Source organism: Chiloscyllium plagiosum, chromosome 34 (assembly GCF_004010195.1).
Source record: "Chiloscyllium plagiosum isolate BGI_BamShark_2017 chromosome 34, ASM401019v2, whole genome shotgun sequence".
Taxonomy (NCBI): domain Eukaryota; kingdom Metazoa; phylum Chordata; class Chondrichthyes; order Orectolobiformes; family Hemiscylliidae; genus Chiloscyllium; species Chiloscyllium plagiosum.
The window spans coordinates 19,531,257-19,551,928 of record NC_057743.1 but is presented as its reverse complement, the minus strand read 5'-3'; the positions used below and the strand labels follow the sequence as shown (position 1 = coordinate 19,551,928).

Here is a 20,672-nt window from a genome sequence, read left to right as displayed (position 1 = left end):
GGGGGGAGGGGAAATGAGGAAACTGGAGAAATCTGAGTTCATCCCTTGTGGTTGGAGGGTTCCTAGGCGGAACTCAGCACCTCGAACTCAGCACCGCCTTCCTAACCTGCAATCTCCTTCCTGACCTCTCCGCCCCCACCCCTACTCTGGCCTATCACCCTCACCTTGACCTCCTTCTATCCTATCGCATTTCCAACGCCCCTCCCCCAAATCCCTCCTCCCTACCTTTTATCTTAGCCTGCTGGACACACTTTCCTCATTCCTGAAGAAGGGCTCATGCCCGAAATGTCGATTCTCCTGCTCCTTGGATGCTGTCTGACCTGCTGCGCTTTTCCAGCAACACATTTTCAGCATTTATTGTTCAGCCCTAATTGCCCTTGAGAAGGTGCTGGTGATGCACTTCCTTTTTGAGCTGCAGACCACCTGCTGTGGGTTGACCCATAATGCCCTTAGGGAGGGAATGCAGGATTTTCACCCAGCAACAGAGAAGGAAATGCAATATACTTCCTAGTCAGAATGGTGAGTGGCTTAGAGAGCAGCTTGCAGGTAGTGGTGTTCCCATGTATCAGATGTCCTTGTCCTTCTAAATGGGAGTGGTTGTGTGTATGGAAGGTGCAATATGAGGTTCATTGGACAACAATAAGCTTTGAATTTCTGAAGTGCATCTTATAGATAGTACATACTGCGGCTACTGAGCATTAGTGATAGAGGGAGTGGATGTTTGTTAGTGTCGTACCTACGAAACAAGCTGTTTTGTCCTGGATGGTGTCAAGTTTCTTGAGTATGTTGGAGCTGCACCCATCCAAGTAAGTAGGGAGTATTCTATCACACAGGAGAAAGTGAGGACTGCAGATGCTGGAGATCATAGCTGAAAATGTGTTGCTGGAAAAGCGCAGCAGGTCAGGCAGCATCCAGGGAACAGGAGAATCGATGTTTCAGGCATAAGCCCTTCTTCAGGATTCCTGAAGAAGGGCTTATGCCCGAAACATTGATTCTCCCGTTCCCTGGATGCTGCCTGACCTGCTGCGCTTTTCCAGCAACACATTTTCAGCAGTATTCTATCACAGTCCTGACTTGCGCCTTGCAGATGGTGCAAGGACTTCCCAGGCTTTGGGAAGTCAGGTGTGAGTTACTCACGATAGTATTCCTAGCTCTGATCTGCTCTTATTGCCACTGTGTTTATGTGACGGGTCCAGTTGAGTTTCTGGTCAATAGTAATACCAAGGATGTTGACAGTGGGGGATTCAGTGATGGTAACACCATTGAATATCAAGGGGTGGTGATTAGATTATTTCTTTTTGTTGATAATCATAGCCTGGCATTTGTGTGGCATGAATGTTACTTGCCACTTGTCAGCCCAAGCCTGGATATCGTCCAGATCTTGTTGCATTGAACATGTATTGCTTCAGTACCTGAGGAGTTGTGAATAGTGCTGGACATGGTGCAATCATCAGCAAACATCCCAGGGTCCTAAAGGAAGTGGCACCAAAGATAATCCATTGATTATAATATTCCAAAATTCCCTGGATGGTGAAAAGCTTCTAGTGGATTTGAAAAAGTGCTAACATAGCATCTTTATTCAAAAAGCGAGGGGGGCAGAAATTAGGAAACTACAGACCAGTAGTTCAACATGTGTCATTGGGAAAATGTTATATCCCATTATTAAGGAAGTTAAAATACATTCTATCAGAGTCAGCATGGTTTTATGAAGGAGAAATTACGTTGACTAATTTGCAAGAGTTCATTGAACATGTAATAACACCAATAATGGGATTCCTGTGAAGCTGGTTTATCTGAATTTCCAGAAGGCTTTTGATAGGTGCTACAAGAAGCTTACATATACAAGGTAAGACCACATAGGGTGAGGAATAATTTATTCGCTTGGATAGAGAACAAACAACAGTGAGTTGGGATAAATGGATTTTTTTTATTGGCAATATGTAACCAGTTGTGTGCCACAGTCTTCGGTCTTCAGGCCCCAACATTTTACAATCTATATATTAATGAATTGTGTGCAGGAATACAAAGTACTATAGTTAAATTTGCAGATGATACTAAAGTAAGTGAGAAAGTAAGTTACAATGCAGAAATAAGAAACTTACAATTGACTAAAGATAGGACCAAATTTTGACAGATGAAACTTAACATGAATAATCTGAGGTTATCAATTTTGCTCAGAGGAATAGAAAGACAACTTCTTGTCTAAATGGAGAGAAACTTCAGGAGAACTTCGGTGCAGAGGAATCTGGGTCTCCTCATGCATGAATTGTAGAAAACTAGTATGCAAGTACAACTAGTATGCAAGTAATAAGGAAGGCAAATGGAATTTTGACATTTATTGTTAGAGGAATGGAGTATAAAAGTAGGGAAGTGTTGCTGCAGCTGTACAGGTCATTAGTGAAACAGCCTTTGGAGTACTGCATACAATTTTGGTCTCCCTGAGGAGGGATGGAGTTGTTTTGGTGACATTACAGAGGAGGGGCTCTAGATTGATTCCAGAGATGAGGGGTTTGTCTCAGGAAGAGAAATTGAACAGTTAGGCCTATGTTCTCTGGAGTTTAGAAAAATGAGTGGTTAGCATTGCTGCCTCACAGCACCAGAGACCCGGGTTCAATTCCCCGTCTTAGGCGACTGTCTGTGTGGAGTTTGCACATTCTCCCCATGTCTGCATGGGTTTCCTCTGGCCGCTCCGGTTTCCTCCCACAGTCCAAAAATGTGCAGGTTAGGTGAATTGCTAAATTGCCATGCTAAATAGCCCGTAGTGTTAGGTGAAGGGGTAAATGTAGGGGAATGGGTCTGGGTGGGTTGCGCTTCGGTGGGTCGGTGTGGACTTGTTGGGTCGAAGGGCCTGTTTCCACACTGTAAGTAATCTAATTTAACCTAATCTAATCGAGGTATATAAGATGCTAAAGAAGTTTGACAAAGCAGACATAAAATGTTTCCTCATCTAGAACAATTTAGAATGAGAGGTTATAGTTTTTGGATAACGGGTAGCGAATCTGAAACAGATAAGGAGAAATTACTTCTCAAAATTTGTAAATTTGTGGAATTCACCACCCCAAAGTGGCGGGACTTTGAGTAAATTTAAAGAAGAGATAGACAGATTTTTAATTCGTGATGTATTGAAAGGTTATGGAGACTGGGCATGAAAGTGGAGTTGAGGCCAAGTTGAGATCAGCTGTGATCTTAACAAATGTCGGAGCAGGCTTGAGAAATTGAATTGCCTCCTCCTGCTCCTAATTCTTACATTCATTCATTAAGCAGCTTCCACCAAAAACAATTCTACTGATTTGGTTTTAGAGTTCTGCAGCAACATAAATGTCACAGGGAGAGAAAGGCCAGATTTGGTTGCAATATGTATGGACATAGTAAATTTTTCTGTTTGGCATTTGCAGCAAAGGTTGTCAACCAAAAGGCAACACCATGAGGTCAATTACATGCTGTCAATGTGTTTAATGATCATGAAATTCACTCCAGGACCTTCTCGTTCTTTCTCTTTCTACAGTTGCCAAGGGAACACGTTATCTCACTTTTGTCAGTATAGCTTATCAGTGATCAAAGGTTGGTAATTCCCTCTCAGTTTTCCACTGATGACACTCTGAAATTAACCACCAAAAAGGGTGTAGTGAGACCTGGAGAGGGCAGAGCCAGAATCAAGCTTTCTGAATGCTGCCTGGTTGAGACTGCAAATTAGGTGAATCGGGGAAACAGTTCTTGTGATCAATCATTCATTCATTTGACAATGAATGACTTTGTTCTGAAAGAATTCTTAAAAGAAAACCATTTCTCCAACTTTCTCTCTCCATAGTACCAGTTCTTCTCACCCTGATACATTGACCATTTTCATTTTTAAAATCTCTATAATTCCTAGAACACTACAAAATGAGACCTGGATCTAATTAAAAATGTAGTATCACACTATGTTACCTGTATTTTCAGATATTATAAATGAAAGATGTCTCAGATAAAGAAGGTCTCTTCAGTTTACATTCAACTTGTTACTCCTGGGAGAATCAACACTCCAAAGACGTACAACTCTGTTGAAGCCTCAAGGGCAGACAAGCATCTACCGCAAAATCCAGTGCTGACAGCACCCAAACCTGCGAGAAATCCATACAGCTATGGAAATAAAGGAAGGAAAGGCACAGATCCATCAGCTTATAATTCTGCTGATGAAGGTAAGAAGTGTACTATGTCCATCTGTTTCAGTTACTACTCATCAGCGAAGGATTCAGATGCTATAAATTGTGCAGCTCTTGGGTGAATTTGGGAGCAATGTTGTCAAAATAGCTGTCCAGATTGAAATTGTTTTGAGTTTTTAAAAAAAATGGAGATGCAGGACAAAAGAAGCAATCAAGGGACTGTACACATTACAACGCTGTTTATTCTTTCATGGCCTGTGCACATCACTGGCTATGCCAGCATTTATTGTCTATCTACAATTGACCATGAGAAGGTGGTGCACCACTTTCATGAACCATTGCAGTCCATAAGGTATAGATACTCTCACAGCACTCTCAGGAAGGGAGTTCCAGGATTTTGATCCAGCAACAGAGAAGGAACGGCTACCGCATTACATTATCATACAGGAGTCAGGAGGTGAATTACTTGCCACATAATTCCCAGTTTCTGACCTGCTCTTCTGGTCACAATATTCATGCATCTGGTTCAGTATTGGAGCAGAACATGCAGATAGTGGTGTTTCTGTACATCTGCTGCCCTTGTCCTTCCAAATAGTAGAAGCTATGGTTTGGAAGATGATGCCTAAAAAACTTAGGTGGGTTGATGTTGTGCACTTTGTGAATGGTACACACTGCTGCCATTGTGCATCGAGATTGATGGTGTGAGTGTTGAAAGTGTTAGATTAGATGCCAAACAAGCGTGTTGCTTTGTCCTGGATGGTGTCAAGCTTCTTAAGTGTTGTTGGAACTGCATATTCAGATAAGCAGAGTATTTTATCACACTCTTGATTTGTGCCTTATAGGCGTATAGGAGTCAGAAGGTGAATTACTTGCCACATAATTCCCAGTCTCTGACCTGCTCTTGTGGTCACAATATTCATACATCTGGTCCAGTTCAATCTGTAGGCAAAGGTATCCTCTCGGATATTGATAGTGGCTGATTCAGCAGTGGTAATGCACCCTGGGGTTATCATTGAACAGAACCTGAAATAGACTAGTCATTATAAATGCACTGGTTATAAATTAGTCAAAGGCTAAAATCTAGCAGTGCATAACTCACCTCCTGACTCCCCAAAGCCAGTTCACCATCTACAAGGCACAAGCCAGGAATGTGTTGGAATACTACCCACTTGCCTGGATGAGCACATCACCAACAACACTCAAGAAGCTTGACACCATTCAGGACGAAGCAGCCCGCTTGATTAGCATCATATCCACAAACATTCAATCTCTCCACCACTGATGCTCAGTAGCAGCAGTGTGTACTATCTCCACTATGCTATGCAGTAATTCACCAGGTTTGTTAGTAGCTTCGAAACACATGAGCACAACTGCATAGAAGGACAAGGGCTGCAGATACATGGGAATACCCATGCAAGACGCCCTCTAAGCCACTCTAAACCTAACTTGGAAATATATTTTAAAATCACACAACACCAGGTTATGTAAAAGTATCTATTGTGAAATATGTGCCTCCAGCATGAGAAGGAAGTACTGCCACACATTCCATAAGTGTTATCACCTTATTTACACTGATCCATTGATGCTAAGAACAGATGTCCCCAATTCTTCTGAACAAGCACTTGCCCTCATCTCTGCAGCAAATGTGTCACATTTACGGCTACCCGCTTTCTCATTCCCTCCTTTTATCATTTCATGATAACAATACAGCATATACAAGTATATTTAGTCAATTCATTCCATTTGTATTTTCAACAAGTTGAGTGCCTTTTCTTGTGAGTCGTATCCAGAGGTGCATAGTCACTAACATACCTGATTTCAACATAAAAGTTCGGACATGGAGGTACAGGAGTGAACAAAAGTCGATTAACAAGATTAGCTTAGGCGAAAAGCAATGCACGGTCCATTTTATGCATAAGCGGACAACAATGTATATTCCTAGGATGAGACCAAGGATTATCAGTGCATCCCACATGAACCATCCACACATTGACCATAGCCAGCAGGTAGGACTCCATCCACATGAGTGGAGCAAATATCTTCCCTGCGTCTTCACCTGTTTTGTTGATGACATCTGTGTCATATACAATGTCTTTAGAGAAGTCGTCTATGTAAGTGCAACGTTGTGAACAAGCGCCTCCTTCTTTAGCAAGGAGGAAATCTAGCATTAATTGATTATGAAGCATCATCATCCGGTCTCCTATGGTTCTTTGTTCATTCGTTTCAATGCGTGAACAGTTGAGTTTGTCAGTTTCTCAACGTCATATGCAAGGTCACCTATCTGATCTAGGGCTATCTCAACACTCGAGCCACGAATATGGCCTCCCATCAACCTAGACCACCAGGTTTGTTGATGGAAGAAGTCATGCAAGTCTCGTTTTTTCTTCCTCTAATTTTTGTCCCGTAGCAATTCACATATTGGGGGGCTTTCCATTCGTCATGTACCTTAGACATTTTATGGTGGATGGTAAAAATTGGTAAGGTTGCACTAAAGTATAACGTCTACACCAGTGATTGGATAAATATGGGAAGGCCTTGTTTTCGCATAGCCAATGAAGACTAAATGGAGTTCTGAGGCCACACTTCTGTGAATGAATGATGAGTCCACTCAGAGCGAGGGCTGAATCTTTAACAGTGGGTGTTATCAAACGTTTAGTTATCCAAGTGCATTAACGGATGGAGAGTAGGAGTATGACCAGTGTGTTTCATAACATTTTTACACAGTACTTGCTTCACTTGCCCCATGTCATGGGTATAGGAAGTTCTTTCAATGCACAATTCTAACAGTGGAATAAGGTTAACGTTGAGTCCTTTAGGTTTGCTGGTGCACTTCACACAGCGACATGCTACTTCTACCGAATGGGTTTTTTCATTGCAGGTGAGGGGTTGCATAATTGGGTGAGTCTTATTCATCCATTGTATATCAGAATAATGGAAGAGTGAGCAGACAACACATTCATTGAGGAGTTTAGTGTGAATAAAGAAACCATTGGCAACAGAAGTGAGATTAGGGGTGCTTAGTATTTTTGGTCTTTCTTCACCTTTCCAGCTTGTCTTGTTAACTACAGTAGCTACTGTTGGCAGAAGTTGAATAAAAGTATTTCTGCCAGTAGCAGTAGGTTGGACAAGGGAAGGTTCCTTCAAGAAGGTATAGGTTGACAGTCTCAGAGCAATAGATGTCTTAGGGTTCTGCAATTTTGATAATATGTGTTCAATACTGCAATTTGTGTAGTTCCTTTTGGGAGAGAAACAGTCAAACATTTCGGCTGATCTCGTGGATGAAGTTATGGAATCATGCCATCTCATGACAACTGGCATAGATGTGTTGTGAGGGTGACAATAATATCGAAAGTGATGTTTGGATGTGCAATGTAAATAGTTAAAATGAGTTTCAGCTGGGTAGCTGCATTCATAGCTTCCAACAGTATTGGTACAAGTTTGATGAAGCTGACAAATTCTATCTTCAAGGAGAGCAGTGGGGAAAATAATACATTCATTATTATTGGAGTATCCCAAAGCACCAATGCCATTGCCAGTGTAGCTGTGATTACACTGGCATTCTACACCTAAATTGTTGGTTTTGTTTCTGCAAGTGGCATTGGGGTGATAAGTGGGACACGTTAGTGTTCTCATGGTATCAAGGTTATGGAACGTCCTTCCATTTTTACTGCACTTTCAGTTGTCAGAAGAACTTGATAAGGACCTTTACAGTGAGGGCCCAATTTGCCACGATTAAAGTCTTTCAATAGTACATAGTTACCAGGGTTGATGTCTTTAAACATTTGAGCTCTTACTTCTTCCTTCCCTGGTACCTGATAGGTGACTTTGACCAGTTGATGATAAGACTGCAATGCTTTGGTTAGCTGAATCAAGTGTCTGTGCATTTCTTCTGCCATGACATGCACATAAACAAGATGTTAGGCCATCAGTAGTGCAGATCAGGGAGTCCTCAGGGACTTTCCATATACTAGTTCAGCTGCCGAGAATTCTGTCTTTTTCTGGATCACAGTTCTCATATTTAAAAAGGGCAATTGGGAGTACTTGCAGCCAATTAAGGCCCGTTTCCTCTATCAACTTGCTTAGCTGGCCTTTCAAAGTACAATTGGCTCTTTCTACAATTCCCACTGCTTGGGTACGGACGGCACAATGGAATCTCTGATTCATATTCAGACTCTTGCATAGTTCCTTATTTAGCTCAGCTCAGAAGTGGGGGCCATTATCGGAAGAGACTGTTACTGGTATTCCAAACCTGGGTATGATTTTCTCTAGTAGAATTTTACAGATAGTTTTTGCTGTGCAGTCAGTACATGGATAAGCTTCAATCCATCTATTAAATGCATCAATAATCACTACGCAATACTTATAACAATGACATTTAGGTAATTCTATAAAATCTAACTGGATAGTATCAAAAGGTACACTTGGCAAGGGAGTTTCACCTGGTGGACACTTTACTCCTTTCCCAGGACTATGCTTTTGACAAATTAGGCAATTTGCAGCTGCTTGTTTTGCTTTTTCTTGCAGATGGGGATTCCACCAAGTTTGGAGAATTCTATCCACCATTCCCTCCTTACCTACATGCAAATGCATATGAACATGGTAAACTAGAAGAGGCAAAAATGAATCAGACAGACATGTCTGTCCTCCCGGCATAACCCAAAGTTCAGTCTAACTATTTTACATAACAACCATGGTTCATCCATCTTTGTTTTTCCTCATCAGAGGTGTCCCCCAGATGGGTCTGTATTTACGTTAGGTCAGGCATGGTCAGGATATCAGAAGAGGAAAAAGGAGGATCTCCCTAATTCAATATTATGACCATTAAGGATTAGCATTGGTTCATCCTCAGGGCTAAAGGTAACCACGGAAAGATTCAAGGGAGGATAATGACTTACATCAGGGAGTCAGTTTCAGAAACGGTATTGCAGTAAAAGGGGCAAATTGCTGGGGTTCCTGTGTAGGGTGAATCATAAAGTTACTAGCTTCTTCCATTTCAGTGATCAACAGGGGGCTGCCTTGGGAAAGGGCAGTTCTTGGACCAATGTCCCAGGCTGATTACAGTTGAAGCTAATGTCTGGTCGTTTGGTGGCTCTAGGAAGTGGGAGAGGCAGAGAGGAATAGGAGGAGGATGTATAAGGGGTAAGGGTCATCATGGACTGTTGGGGAGGGTACAATAGAGGACCCCAAGGTCCATAGGGATGTTGTTGATGTACGGTATCAACCCTATTGTCTTGCCATACTGGGTGACAGTATAAGGGTTCCATTCAATAGCTTGGCTGGCTTTGTAGATGGGAAGATCAGTTCTGGGTTTAGGTCTGGCGTCTACAGTTTGGGAAAATTTGGTCTTGACCTTAACTGTTGAGGCCTTACTGTCGGGGTCCTTTAGTTCCCAGAAGTAACATACTTCTCGGCTGAATTGTTCAATATCGGCATCTTGCCAGTGCATATTACGGGTTTTGATAGCTTTCTGTACCTGGTCAGGAAGGACAGTCATACATAAGGCATTAAGTTGGGGCGATTGTCCTTGTGGGTACTGAGGGTCACCAGACTAAGCACCATAGCAGTCCTTTAAGTGGACAAGGAACTCCTCAGCTCCTTCGCCTGAGCGAGGTTTACATGTGAGGATCTTATGTCGATTGCACGGCGCACTGCTTGACAGAGGCAGGTAATAATTCAGTCTGATTTATTAGGTTTACCTGGATGCATAAGCATGCATTGGGTATGATTATTACATTGTAAAATTTCTAAGAAGATAGTCCATTTTTCAGGTGAAAGAGCACATTCTATGATGTTAAGTAAGTCTTGGGAGACTGCATTGTAAATGGTCCTAGTCCTATTAATATAATTAATGAATCCTTCGGGATTTTTTCCATAACCTGGAGCCTTATTGTTGATACTAGAGAGTTCATGAGGCTTCCAAGGTTGATAAAGATTAACAAATGGATTTTGTCTCTGATTCTGGGGCAAGCGGGTTAGGGATTCTTCTAGTCGGGAAATTTTCCTTTGGCCATTTCATATCAGGGTGAGTGCGAGGACTAACATTAAGGTTACTAAACTTTGATTATAATTCATAAATGTCTTCAGGACTCATTTGTAGTGGGGCAGTGGCCCTCAAAGGTGCCCTTTCAGGGTTCCCTTCGTCTTAATCTTAGTTGATCCCTATGCGGGTGGCAATGGGATGATGGTAACCTTGATCATCCGAATTCTCATTATGCTGGACAGGAGAGGCAAATGAGGAGAAAAGGTATGGGCCTTGGCACGTTCATCCTCAGAATAGGGAGTGGGGTTTCAGGTGCTTTCGTTTCATAGTAAGTGTTCGCTTTGATTATACTACAGGTGGATTTCGAGGAAGTCCCTGTTGGGGAACCGGAAGAGGTCGGTTAACAGGAAGGGGGCCATAATAAAAGATCTCCTCCTCTGAATCTGATTCAAATTCCTCGCTTGCAGGAGAATCATTGTCCTCCAGTAATGGGCCTTTGGGATAGGTGGCATATAAGGAGTTGTCCCTTTTATCTGTCTGATCCAGTGCGGCTGTAGCTGCAGGCTGATTTTTATTTACAGGTTTCTCTTTTCCTTGGGACTACTGAAATTTCAGATTAGGTTGTCGTTCTCTGCCTTCTTTATTTTTTGCTATTGTTTCTCTAACCAACTCCAATTCAGTTTCTAAATCATGTGCTTCACATTTGCATTTTAGTTCTGTCCAATCTAATTCAAATCCTTCCTCAGTTAATGGACTGAGACCCTTTTTAATACTGTTTTGTCTCCAAGATGATTGCATGGATTTTTCCCATTTTTCTTTAGCTACATTTTTTCACACTGATCTGGCTTCTTTCTTTTTAGTCCCACAACCTTTTCTCCATATCTCTTGTTCAACTTTCATAAGTACTTTTAGATCATATGTGTCTTCCAGAGGCCAGTTCTTATTCTGTTGGGCAGCTGTACCCGATATTCATCTTACTTGTTTCTCATAATTAGGATACATACTCACTATCTCTGTTAAGGGAATTTGCCCTCTATCTTGTCTGGGGTTGCACCCATATTTATCCTATTTATTGTATACCTTCACAAAATTCTTACCATTGTCTCTTACCTTTACAAGATCTCTATTTCTACTGCCTATTTAAACAATCTCATTTGGGATTCAGTCAGGGTATGTGAGAGTGAAATGGGAGAAGCGGCACACAAAGATGCAGACAGAGAGCAACAAAGGTATACCTTACCTTGTGGGCCTGTTGGTCTCGAGTCCAACCTTTAGATGAAGCACCTGTTTTCCAGTTTCACTCACACATACCCCTTGTTGGAACCCTGCTCACAGCGCCAAATTGTTAAAGTCCCTATTTGAGATGGCTCAGGGAATCCCTGATGGACTCTACCTGGAGCCTCTCTTGGTTCGTCCTGGAGATTGTACTCTGTGGTAGTCTGGAATATAAAACTCTTCCACACAGTTTCGTTTAAATTATTACCTTTATTTACCAATGGCATCAATGTTACACTATAACGTAGAGACTTACAAGCCAGGCTTGAGTTAAGGTTCTAAAACCATTAGCAGAGAAGGGGTGCCAGCTCTTACCCCTAAGAGCTCTCTCAGGCTACTCCCCTTATTGCTGCAAACAAGCTGTCTTTATACAGAATTTAGTATTAAAATTACAAAAATGCCACATGGCCTTAATCAGATAAGCAGTAATAAAATGGCAAAAGTTTGCAGAGGAAGAGAAATTAATTGACAGGTCTGAGTATGCTTGACTAATTAAGCCACATGCACATCAAAGTGGGAAATCTTGATCTAGCCAGGCCCAAATGGTCAATTTGCTTTGGCTCATAAATCATAATGAGAGACGAGACTAAACTATGTGAAAAAGGTCATGGGGTCACCTCGCTCAGCTAACATTTCCAGTATCAAAGTCCTACAAAATGGTCTTCTAAAATTCATAATATTCCTGGATCTCGAGCTCCCGGGAACAACACACAAACATTCAATCCATGACAAGCCAGTGTTCACTCAAATCAGACCACAAAGGGTTAATTTTCCACCAGCTTCTGACCTCTCTCTCTCTCTCTTACTCTCTCTCTCTCTCTGTCTCAGTATCCCTTGAACCCTTCAGTCAGTGAATTTAATTTACAGAAGAATATTTTCTCTCTCTGACTCACACATAAACATCTTCCAACTTCCTTACTATGTCAGTTTTTGCCTAGTCTTTTTTTGCCTAGCCTTTAAGGGTAATGAGGCATTCACGTTCCAGCACAGTCAAGATGAGGAAACTCAGAATTTCAAATCTAATCAGTGTGGTATATAAAAATGTATCAGGATTGTTCTATTACATGCATATTCCACACAGCTTATTAAATTACAAGTTCTTTTTCTATTGAGTATGAGTTTTGTTATGAGTCTTTGATAATCCAGCAATTTAGTTATTGTACATCCTATTGTGAAATATGCACCTCTGGTGTGGAAGGAAGTACTGCCACACATTCCACAAGTGAACAAATGTTATCACCTTATTTACACCGATCCATTGACGTGAAGAACAGATGTCCCCAGTTGTTCTGAACAAGCACTTCCGTACATTTTCTGCAGCAAATGTGTCACATTTACGGCTACATGCTTTCTTAGTTATAGTCCAATAGGTGTATTTGGAAGCACTAACCTTTGAAGCGCTGCTTCTTCATCAGGTGGTTGTGGATTAAGACCATAAGACATAGAATTTATAGCAAAAGATTACAGTGTCGAGCAAGTAAAATGATATACTGAACAAACCTCAATTGTTGTTAAACCTTTCATCTTTTAGAATGAGTTACAGATTTCAGTTCATTAATATGTAAATCCCAGAACTTCTTTTAAATCACATTCTCAAGATAAGTTAAGGTTTTAGAAAAAAAAGTGTGTTTGCGTGTGCAAGCTTGGTAAAGTGCGTGTGTGAGTGTGATGGGGTGTAAGCCTGTGAGAGGGTGCGTGCCTAGGTGAGTGTAGGGGTGTATGTGTGCGTGTACGAGAGAGAGTGTTTGAATGAGAGAGGGTCTGTGTGAGTGTGTGAGCAGGTGAGTGTGTGTGTGTGTATGTTTGCTTGTGTGTACCCTGGGTCACGGTACATTGGCGAGACCAAGCAGATGCTACAATAACGATCAACTGGACACCGCACAACAGTCACTAGACAGGGGTGTTCCCTCCCAGTCGGGTAACACTTCAGCAGTCTGGGACGATCAACCTCGGATTTTTGGGTGACCATCATCCAAGGCGCACTTCGGGACAGGCAACAATGCAAAGTAGCCGAGCAGAGGCTGATAGCCAAGCTCGGTACCCATGAGGATGGCCTCAACCGGGACTTTGGATTCATGTCACACTACAGGTGACCCCACTACACTATACACTCTCTTTCATACAAGCACATATACACACTCTCTCTTACACATCACACACTCACACAGACCTTCTCTCATACACACACTCTCTTTCATACACACATACATACACCCCTACGCTCACAAACACATCCACTCACGGGCTTCTAACCCATCACACTCACTTACACACTTGACCAAACTTGCACACACACAAATGCACACTCTCTCCCATGCACTCACACACACACTCACATGCACGTAGTCTCTCTCGCGCTCTCTCTCTCCTGCACGTGCATACACATAAATGTCTATGGGGTGAATTTGTATTTGCAGAATTATATTTACAGATACATTCTATTTTTCTCAAAAAATACACAACCAGCAGGCAGTCAATGCAGACAGTCAATCCATATATTTTGTAAACTCCACTTTGGAAATAGAACCAGTCTGAGTCAACTTTGGGATACAGACAAACTCTGACCTCATACCTTTTAAGGCATTGTCTGAGCTGAGGGGGTCACGTTTTTTTAATAAAACCTTAACTTATCTTGAGAATATGACTTAAAAGACATTCTGGGATTTACATATTAATGAACCGAAACCTGTAACTCATTCTAAAAGATGAAAGGCTTAACAACAATCGAGGTTTGTGGGCGGCACGGTAGCACAGTGGTATGTGGGCGGCACGGTGGCACAGTGGTTAGCACTGCTGCCTCGCAGCGCCAGAGACCCGGGTTCAATTCCCGACTCAGGCGACTGACTGTGTGGAGTTTGCACGTTCTCCCCGTGTCTGCGTGGGTTTCCTCCGGGTGCTCCGGTTTCCTCCCACAGTCCAAAGATGTGCAGGTCAGGTGAATTGGCCATACTAAATTGCCCGTAGTGTTAGGTAAGGGGTAAATGTAGGGGTATGGGTGGGTTTCGCTTCGGCGGGTCGTTGTGGACTTGTTGGGCCGAAGGGCCTGTTTCCACACTGTAATCTAATCTAATCTAAAATATATCATTTTACTTGCATGACACTGGAATCATTTGCTATAAAATCTGCATCTTATGGTCCTGCTCCACAACCACCTGAAGAAGGAGTGGCAGTCTGAAAGCTAGTGCTTCCATATAAACCTTTTGGACTATAACCTGGTGTTGTGTGATTTTTAACTTTGCCCACCACAGTCCAACACTGGCTGCTCCACATTCCTGAAGAAGGGCTAATGCCCGAAACGTTGATTCTCCTGTTCCCTAGATGCTGCCTGACCTGCTGCGCTTTTCCAGCAACACATTTCCATGCTCCACATTATGGAAATATATTGCCATTCCTTCAGTGCCACGGGGCAAAATCTTGGAATTCCTACTCTAAGCCAAATGAACTGAAGCAGAAGAAAGTTTAGAGTGGTGCTGGAAAAGCATAGCAGTTTAGGCAGCATCCGAGGAGCAGGAAAATTGACATTTTGGGCAGGAGCCCTTAATCAGGAATGAGGCTGCAAGTCTCAGGTGTGGAGAGATAAATGGGAGTGGGTGAGGCTAGGGAGAAGGTAGTTGAGAGTGCAATAGGTGGATGGAGGAAGGAGTAAAGGTGATAGGTCGGAGAGGAGGGTGGAGCAGATAGGTGGGAAGGAAGATTGACAGGTGGGACAGGTGATGAGGATGATGCTGAGCTGGAAGTTTGGAGCTGTGGTAAGGTGGGGTGAGGAGAAATGAGGAAACTGGTGAAGTCCATATTGATGCCCTGGGGAAGTTTGGAGCTGTGGTAAGGTGGGGTGAGGAGAAATGAGGAAACTGGTGAATTCATATTGATGCCCTGGGGTTGAAGGGTCCTGAGGCAGAAGATGAAGCATTCTTCCTCCAGGCATTAGGTGGTGAGGGAGTGGTGGTGGAGGAGACCTAGGACCTGCATGTCCTCAGCAGTGTGGGAGGGGGAGTTGAAATGTTCAGCGACAGGGCGGTGGGTTTGATTGGTGTGGGTGTCCCAGAGATGTTCTCTGAAGCGCTCTGTGAGAAGGCATCCAGTCTCCCCAATGTAAAGGATACCTCATCGCGAGCAACGGATGCAATAAATGACATTTGTGGAAGTGCAGGTGAAACGTTAATGGATGTAGAAGGCTCCTTTGGGGCCTTGGATGGAGTTGAGGGGGGAGGTATGGGCACAAATTTTGCAATTCCTGCGGTGGCAGGTGAAGGTGCAAGGAGGGGAGGGTGGGTTATTGGGAGGCGTGGACCTGACCAGGTAGTTACAGAGGGAACGGTCTTTGTGGAAAGCAGATAGGAGTGGGGAGGGAAATATATCCCTGGTGGTGGGGTCCGTTTGTGGGTGGCGGAAATGTTGGTGGATGATGCAGTTTATGCAGAGGTTGGAGGGGTGGAAGGTGAGGACCAGGGGGTTTCTGTCCTTGTTGTGGTTGGAAGGCAGAGGTGGGGACGTGGATGAGATGCATTGGAGGGCACCTTCAATACGTGGGAGGGGAAATTACGGTCTTTAAAGAAGGAGGCCATCAGGTGTATTCTGTGGCAGAACTGGTCCTCCTGGGAGCAGATACGACAGAGGCAGAGGAATTGAGAATACAGGATAGCATTTTTGCAGGAGGTAGGGGTGGGTGGAGGTGTAATCCAGGTAGCCGTGAGAGTCGGTGGGTTTGTAAAACATGTCAGTGTTGAGTCAATTGTCATTGATGGAGATGGAGAGGTCCAAGAAGGGGAGGGAGGTGTCAGAGATGGTCCAAGTAGAAGAAAGATCACCACCACCTACTCTAGGACAATAGGAATGGGCAACCAATTCTGACTCAGCTAATGATACCTACATCCCATTTAAAAAAAAAATAGAATGTCAAGAGGCAATGGTTAGATTTTCCTTTATTGGAAACGATTATCATGTGGCACTTGTATCACACAAATGCTATTTTCTACTTATTAGTGTGAGCTTGAATGTTGTCCAGCTGTTTTTGCACTTGGACACAGGGCAGAATTGCATTCCTGCCTGGTATGACAAGCAATGGCAAGGTAGGTAAAAAGATACAGGAGAATGACAGAATCAGAATCTCTATATCAAGAAAATATTTTGCAACTTTCCCCTTGTCTTCAAATATCAACTTCAGAATCTTGCCATTGAGCCTCGACCACCTTATTTCCACACCATTGTATCTCATTAAACTTGCCTCATTTAGATTAGATTCCCTCCAGTGTGGAAACAGGCCCTTCGGCCCAACAAGTCCACACCGACCCTCCGAAGAGCAACCCACTCAGACCCATTCCCCTACATTCACCCCTGACTAATGCACCTAACACTATGGGCAATTTAGCAATTCACCTAAACTTCACATCTTTGGACTGTGGGAAGAAACCGGAGCACCCGGAGGAAACCCACACAGACACGGGGAGAATGTGCAAACTCCACACAGACAGTTGCCCAAGGTGGGAATTGAACCCGAATCCCTGGTGCTGTGAGGCAGCAGTGCTAACCACTGAGCTTTTCCATTTTTCCCCCACTCTCCCAAGAAACTAGACAATGCGAACTCCCAACATGTAAATCAGAGGAGGTACCCGGCAGCTACAACTCACCAAGTGCTTGTCCTGGTCATCATTCAACTGTTACTTCATCATAATGTCATTTAATGCTCCATGGCCCCCACCCTTCTCAACCCTTCATCGACAAATGTAAGCAGTGATGAACCACCAGCCTCATCACATCATCACGCAAGCTCTCAGACCAACTCCCAAACTATTTCAGCCCTTCAACACTTTACAATGGAGTTCAGGGACACCAATGACTTACATGCTTCTGTCAAAAATCACACAACATCAGGTTATAGTCCAACAGGTTTAATTGGAAGCACTAGATTTCGGAGCACTGCTCCTTCATCAGGTGGTTGTGAAGTACACACCTGTAAGACACAGAATTTATAGCAAAATTTTACAGTATGATGTAACTGAAATTATACATTGAAAATTACCTTAATTGTTTGTTAAGTATCTCATCTGTTAGAATGACCATGTTAGTTTCACTTCTTTCATATGTAAATCACAAAACTTTTTAAAAAGTATTACATTCTCAGGTGAACTTTAACAGCCAACATTAAACCTGCAGCATGTGCCAACTGTAACACCGTAAACATTCTGTTTCAAGCAAATTATCATGTGTGAAAGTCAAAAGGGAGCAGTCTTTAATGGGGTGAAGGGAGACTGTGGTCAGTCAGTTGGTATTTCCAGAATCAGTCAAGGGGCTGATCCTATTCCTGTCCAGGGGTTGGCTGCAGTCAGTCAGGCATTTGGTTCTACAAGAGTCCAGGGATCCCTGTCCTTGCAATCTGGGGATTGAGCTCTGGTCAGTTCTACTGATCAAGTACAATCATTCTGAGGATTATACCTCGGTCAGTCAGGATGCCACTGTGGACACATCAGTCTGTGAATTTAGCCTATCTATGAGCAGTGGTAGTGATAGAATGAGTCATGGCCCTGTGAAGTTTAGGTTGCAGATAGAAGATGGTGGTGTTAACCTTTGCAAAGCATAAAAGATTATTGACATCTTTTCCTGCACTGCTGGGCCTCCTGCTTCACCCAGGGCATTGCACTAACTGAGCTGCAATTTGGAACCAAGCTGACTTGGTCTGGTGGCATGGCTTTCTGTGGCAGTCTGCAGGAGAAAGGACTGCCCTTCTCTCCACCATCCACCCTATTAAGACCTCAGGCTCCTGTCTGCACAACAAGGAGTAAGCTTGCCTTTCTTCAGCACTATGCTAACAGTCAAGTGCCACAGAGTGAGGGTCAGTTTCTGGCTTGCAATGTTTGAAATGGCCTGCAGCTGGCCTATAAATGTGCCAGTACCTTGAATGCTAGAAGATGCTGGCAGTGGTGAGCATCTCCACCACGTCTCCAGCCATGCAATTCCCTGAGAATGGTACCCAAAAGTTCAATTGATAACTAATAGGGTGAAGAGTGGAAGATTGCATAAGAAAAGTCATTCCGAGCCATGGCAGACTGGACACTATGAATCTCACTTAACAAAAGGCTTTAACTGAAAATGGGAAAATTCCACACAGTTATTCTCACAAAATCATTCCTCACAGACACTGCCATCAGCATCCCTGAGTATGTTCTGGCCCACCAACAATATGCAATTGGAAAGGCTGTCCTAATTATAGGGTGAGAAATGCATTGTTATGCCGCTAACCTAAACTGACAGAGAAAGTTTCAGTTCAATTCTGTATTGATGAAAAATTAGTCAGTCACAGTAAAGTGATGCTCGGGGGAGGGAGAAGGTGGAAAATGCTCCATGCAAACACCCCTATCTCACTTCACCTGATGAAGAACCAGCACTCTGAAAGCTTGTGTTTCAAATAAGTGTTGAGTGACTTCTGACCTTGTTTTCTCTGTTTAGGTGGACATCAACTAGGATTTATGCTCTTCATGATTAATGTGCAGTGCTTTTTACCATGAAATACATGTCTACAAGACATTAGGTGGATATAGGAGTGGGCTTGGCTAACATAGCTTCATGGCCATACATCTTGCCAATACTCAATCATTTCAAATGAAAAGTATGCGCTTTGGTGTAGAATGACGTGAACCAGAATCTATACAGTAGATTGACAATCCTCTAAAGAAGAGGGAAAGAAATTGAAAAAGAACTGTTCCAGTTTTTTCCAAAAATTTCAAAACTATTTGCGGATGAGGTTACTTTTAATCTCAAAAATTACTTAAAAGAAATGTTTAACATTTTTAATCACATATGGCACTGCCATGAATGGTTTTATCATCTGGCTTATATGGCAGCTTTGCTTAAACAGTAAGAGAGAGTATGTGTCCCAGCAACTTGACATGGATTGCCCTGGGACTATACAACTTTGGCCTTCAGAGTCGCTATTATATGCTTTCTCTTTGCAGATTTTCCCCTACCACCACCACCACCTGCTCCAGAGAAGGCAAAAGATGCCTTTTACTCCAATGAGATGCCTCTTCCTCCTCCACCTCTGCAAGCCTGTGAAGAACCAGTCCCATCCTTAACTGATTCCAAACAAAGCAGGCTGCTGAAATCAAATGTTGGAACAAGTCCAAAGCAGCAGGTAGGAAATGCAAACAAGTTTTTTTCTTCTTCAGCCTCCTGTCTTGAAAGTGTTGTTTCTCAACAGAATACATTTTCCTTGGAAACTTCAACACTTGATGGGTGAACCCAGACAGGTGAATGAATGGAATACAATGTAAGGGCATCACGGCCGCACACAATCTTGATTTCCAATATTTCAGGAAATGAGAGACAAATTAAACAAAGCAGATTCAAATACATTATTTGCTTTCTTTTGATGTATTCCTTCTTTGAATCAGGAATTTTCCCCGTCCTCCAAACCTGCAAGATTTGATCAGAAAGATTCTCTGACTCAAATAATGAATGACAAGTTGAATGGATTACCAGATTCAGGGCAAGGTAGGTGGCCGACACGACATAGAATAATAAATACATTCACCTACTCTCTGCTTTGAAGGTATTGCTGGGAGAACTGCGTAGTGAGTCCAGTGTGCAGTCAGTTGAACAATTCATCTCTTAATAGAAGGAAGGTACTGTTCATGCTGGAAATCAGAAATAAAAACAAAGTGCTAGAGAAGATCAGCAGATCTATCAGCACTCATGAAGAGATAAAGAAAATTAATATTTCAAGTTTGATATGAGTTTTGTTTTGGAATTCCATAAAAGCTTCATATCGAATTTACATCTTACATCTGCTGTTATTCATTACCATATTGTTTAAATAATTAGAATGATTTTCAGCAAACACCTCAAAATCAATTACTAATTTGGTCAGCTGGACTGTGTAAAACTTGTAATGAAGAGTGGAGCATAAGGAGTCTTTAAACACCACTGCAATTAATTTGAAAATTCCACTTTAAATAAGGGGGCTGGATGATGCAGTAGGCTGACTAATGTGATCAATTCATTAGCTACTAGCCATATGTGGCTGACTGAAACTCAAAATGTAATTTATTGAGTTTCTGATTAGTAAATTTAACATGGTATGGTCATTGGGTGTATCATCTAAAAAAATCTGCATTCATGGATGTATACCTTTGAATTTAAATCTTTGTGTGCATGGGTTAATGAAATGATTGGAGAAAGTGAGGACTGCAGATGCTGGAGATCAGAGCTGAAAATGTGTTGCTGGAAAAGCGCAGCAGGTCAGGCAGCATCCAAGGAGCAGGAGAATCGACGTTTCGGGC

General features: G+C 42.6%; 1 protein-coding gene across 3 annotated transcripts in view; it reads left to right on the top strand.

The window, feature by feature from the left end:
• The window catches only part of LOC122540266 (filamin-binding LIM protein 1-like), a 38,636-nt gene that overhangs the window by 1,816 nt on the left and 16,148 nt on the right, over window positions 1-20,672 (top strand). For all 3 annotated transcript variants that reach the window (XM_043675724.1, XM_043675725.1, XM_043675726.1), the window contains exons 2-4: window positions 3,940-4,178; window positions 19,347-19,525; window positions 19,785-19,884. In XM_043675724.1, coding sequence (XP_043531659.1) covers window positions 3,956-4,178; window positions 19,347-19,525; window positions 19,785-19,884 — 502 coding nt within the window. In that variant the 5' untranslated portion in view covers window positions 3,940-3,955. The remainder of the gene's footprint in view (window positions 1-3,939; window positions 4,179-19,346; window positions 19,526-19,784; window positions 19,885-20,672) is intronic.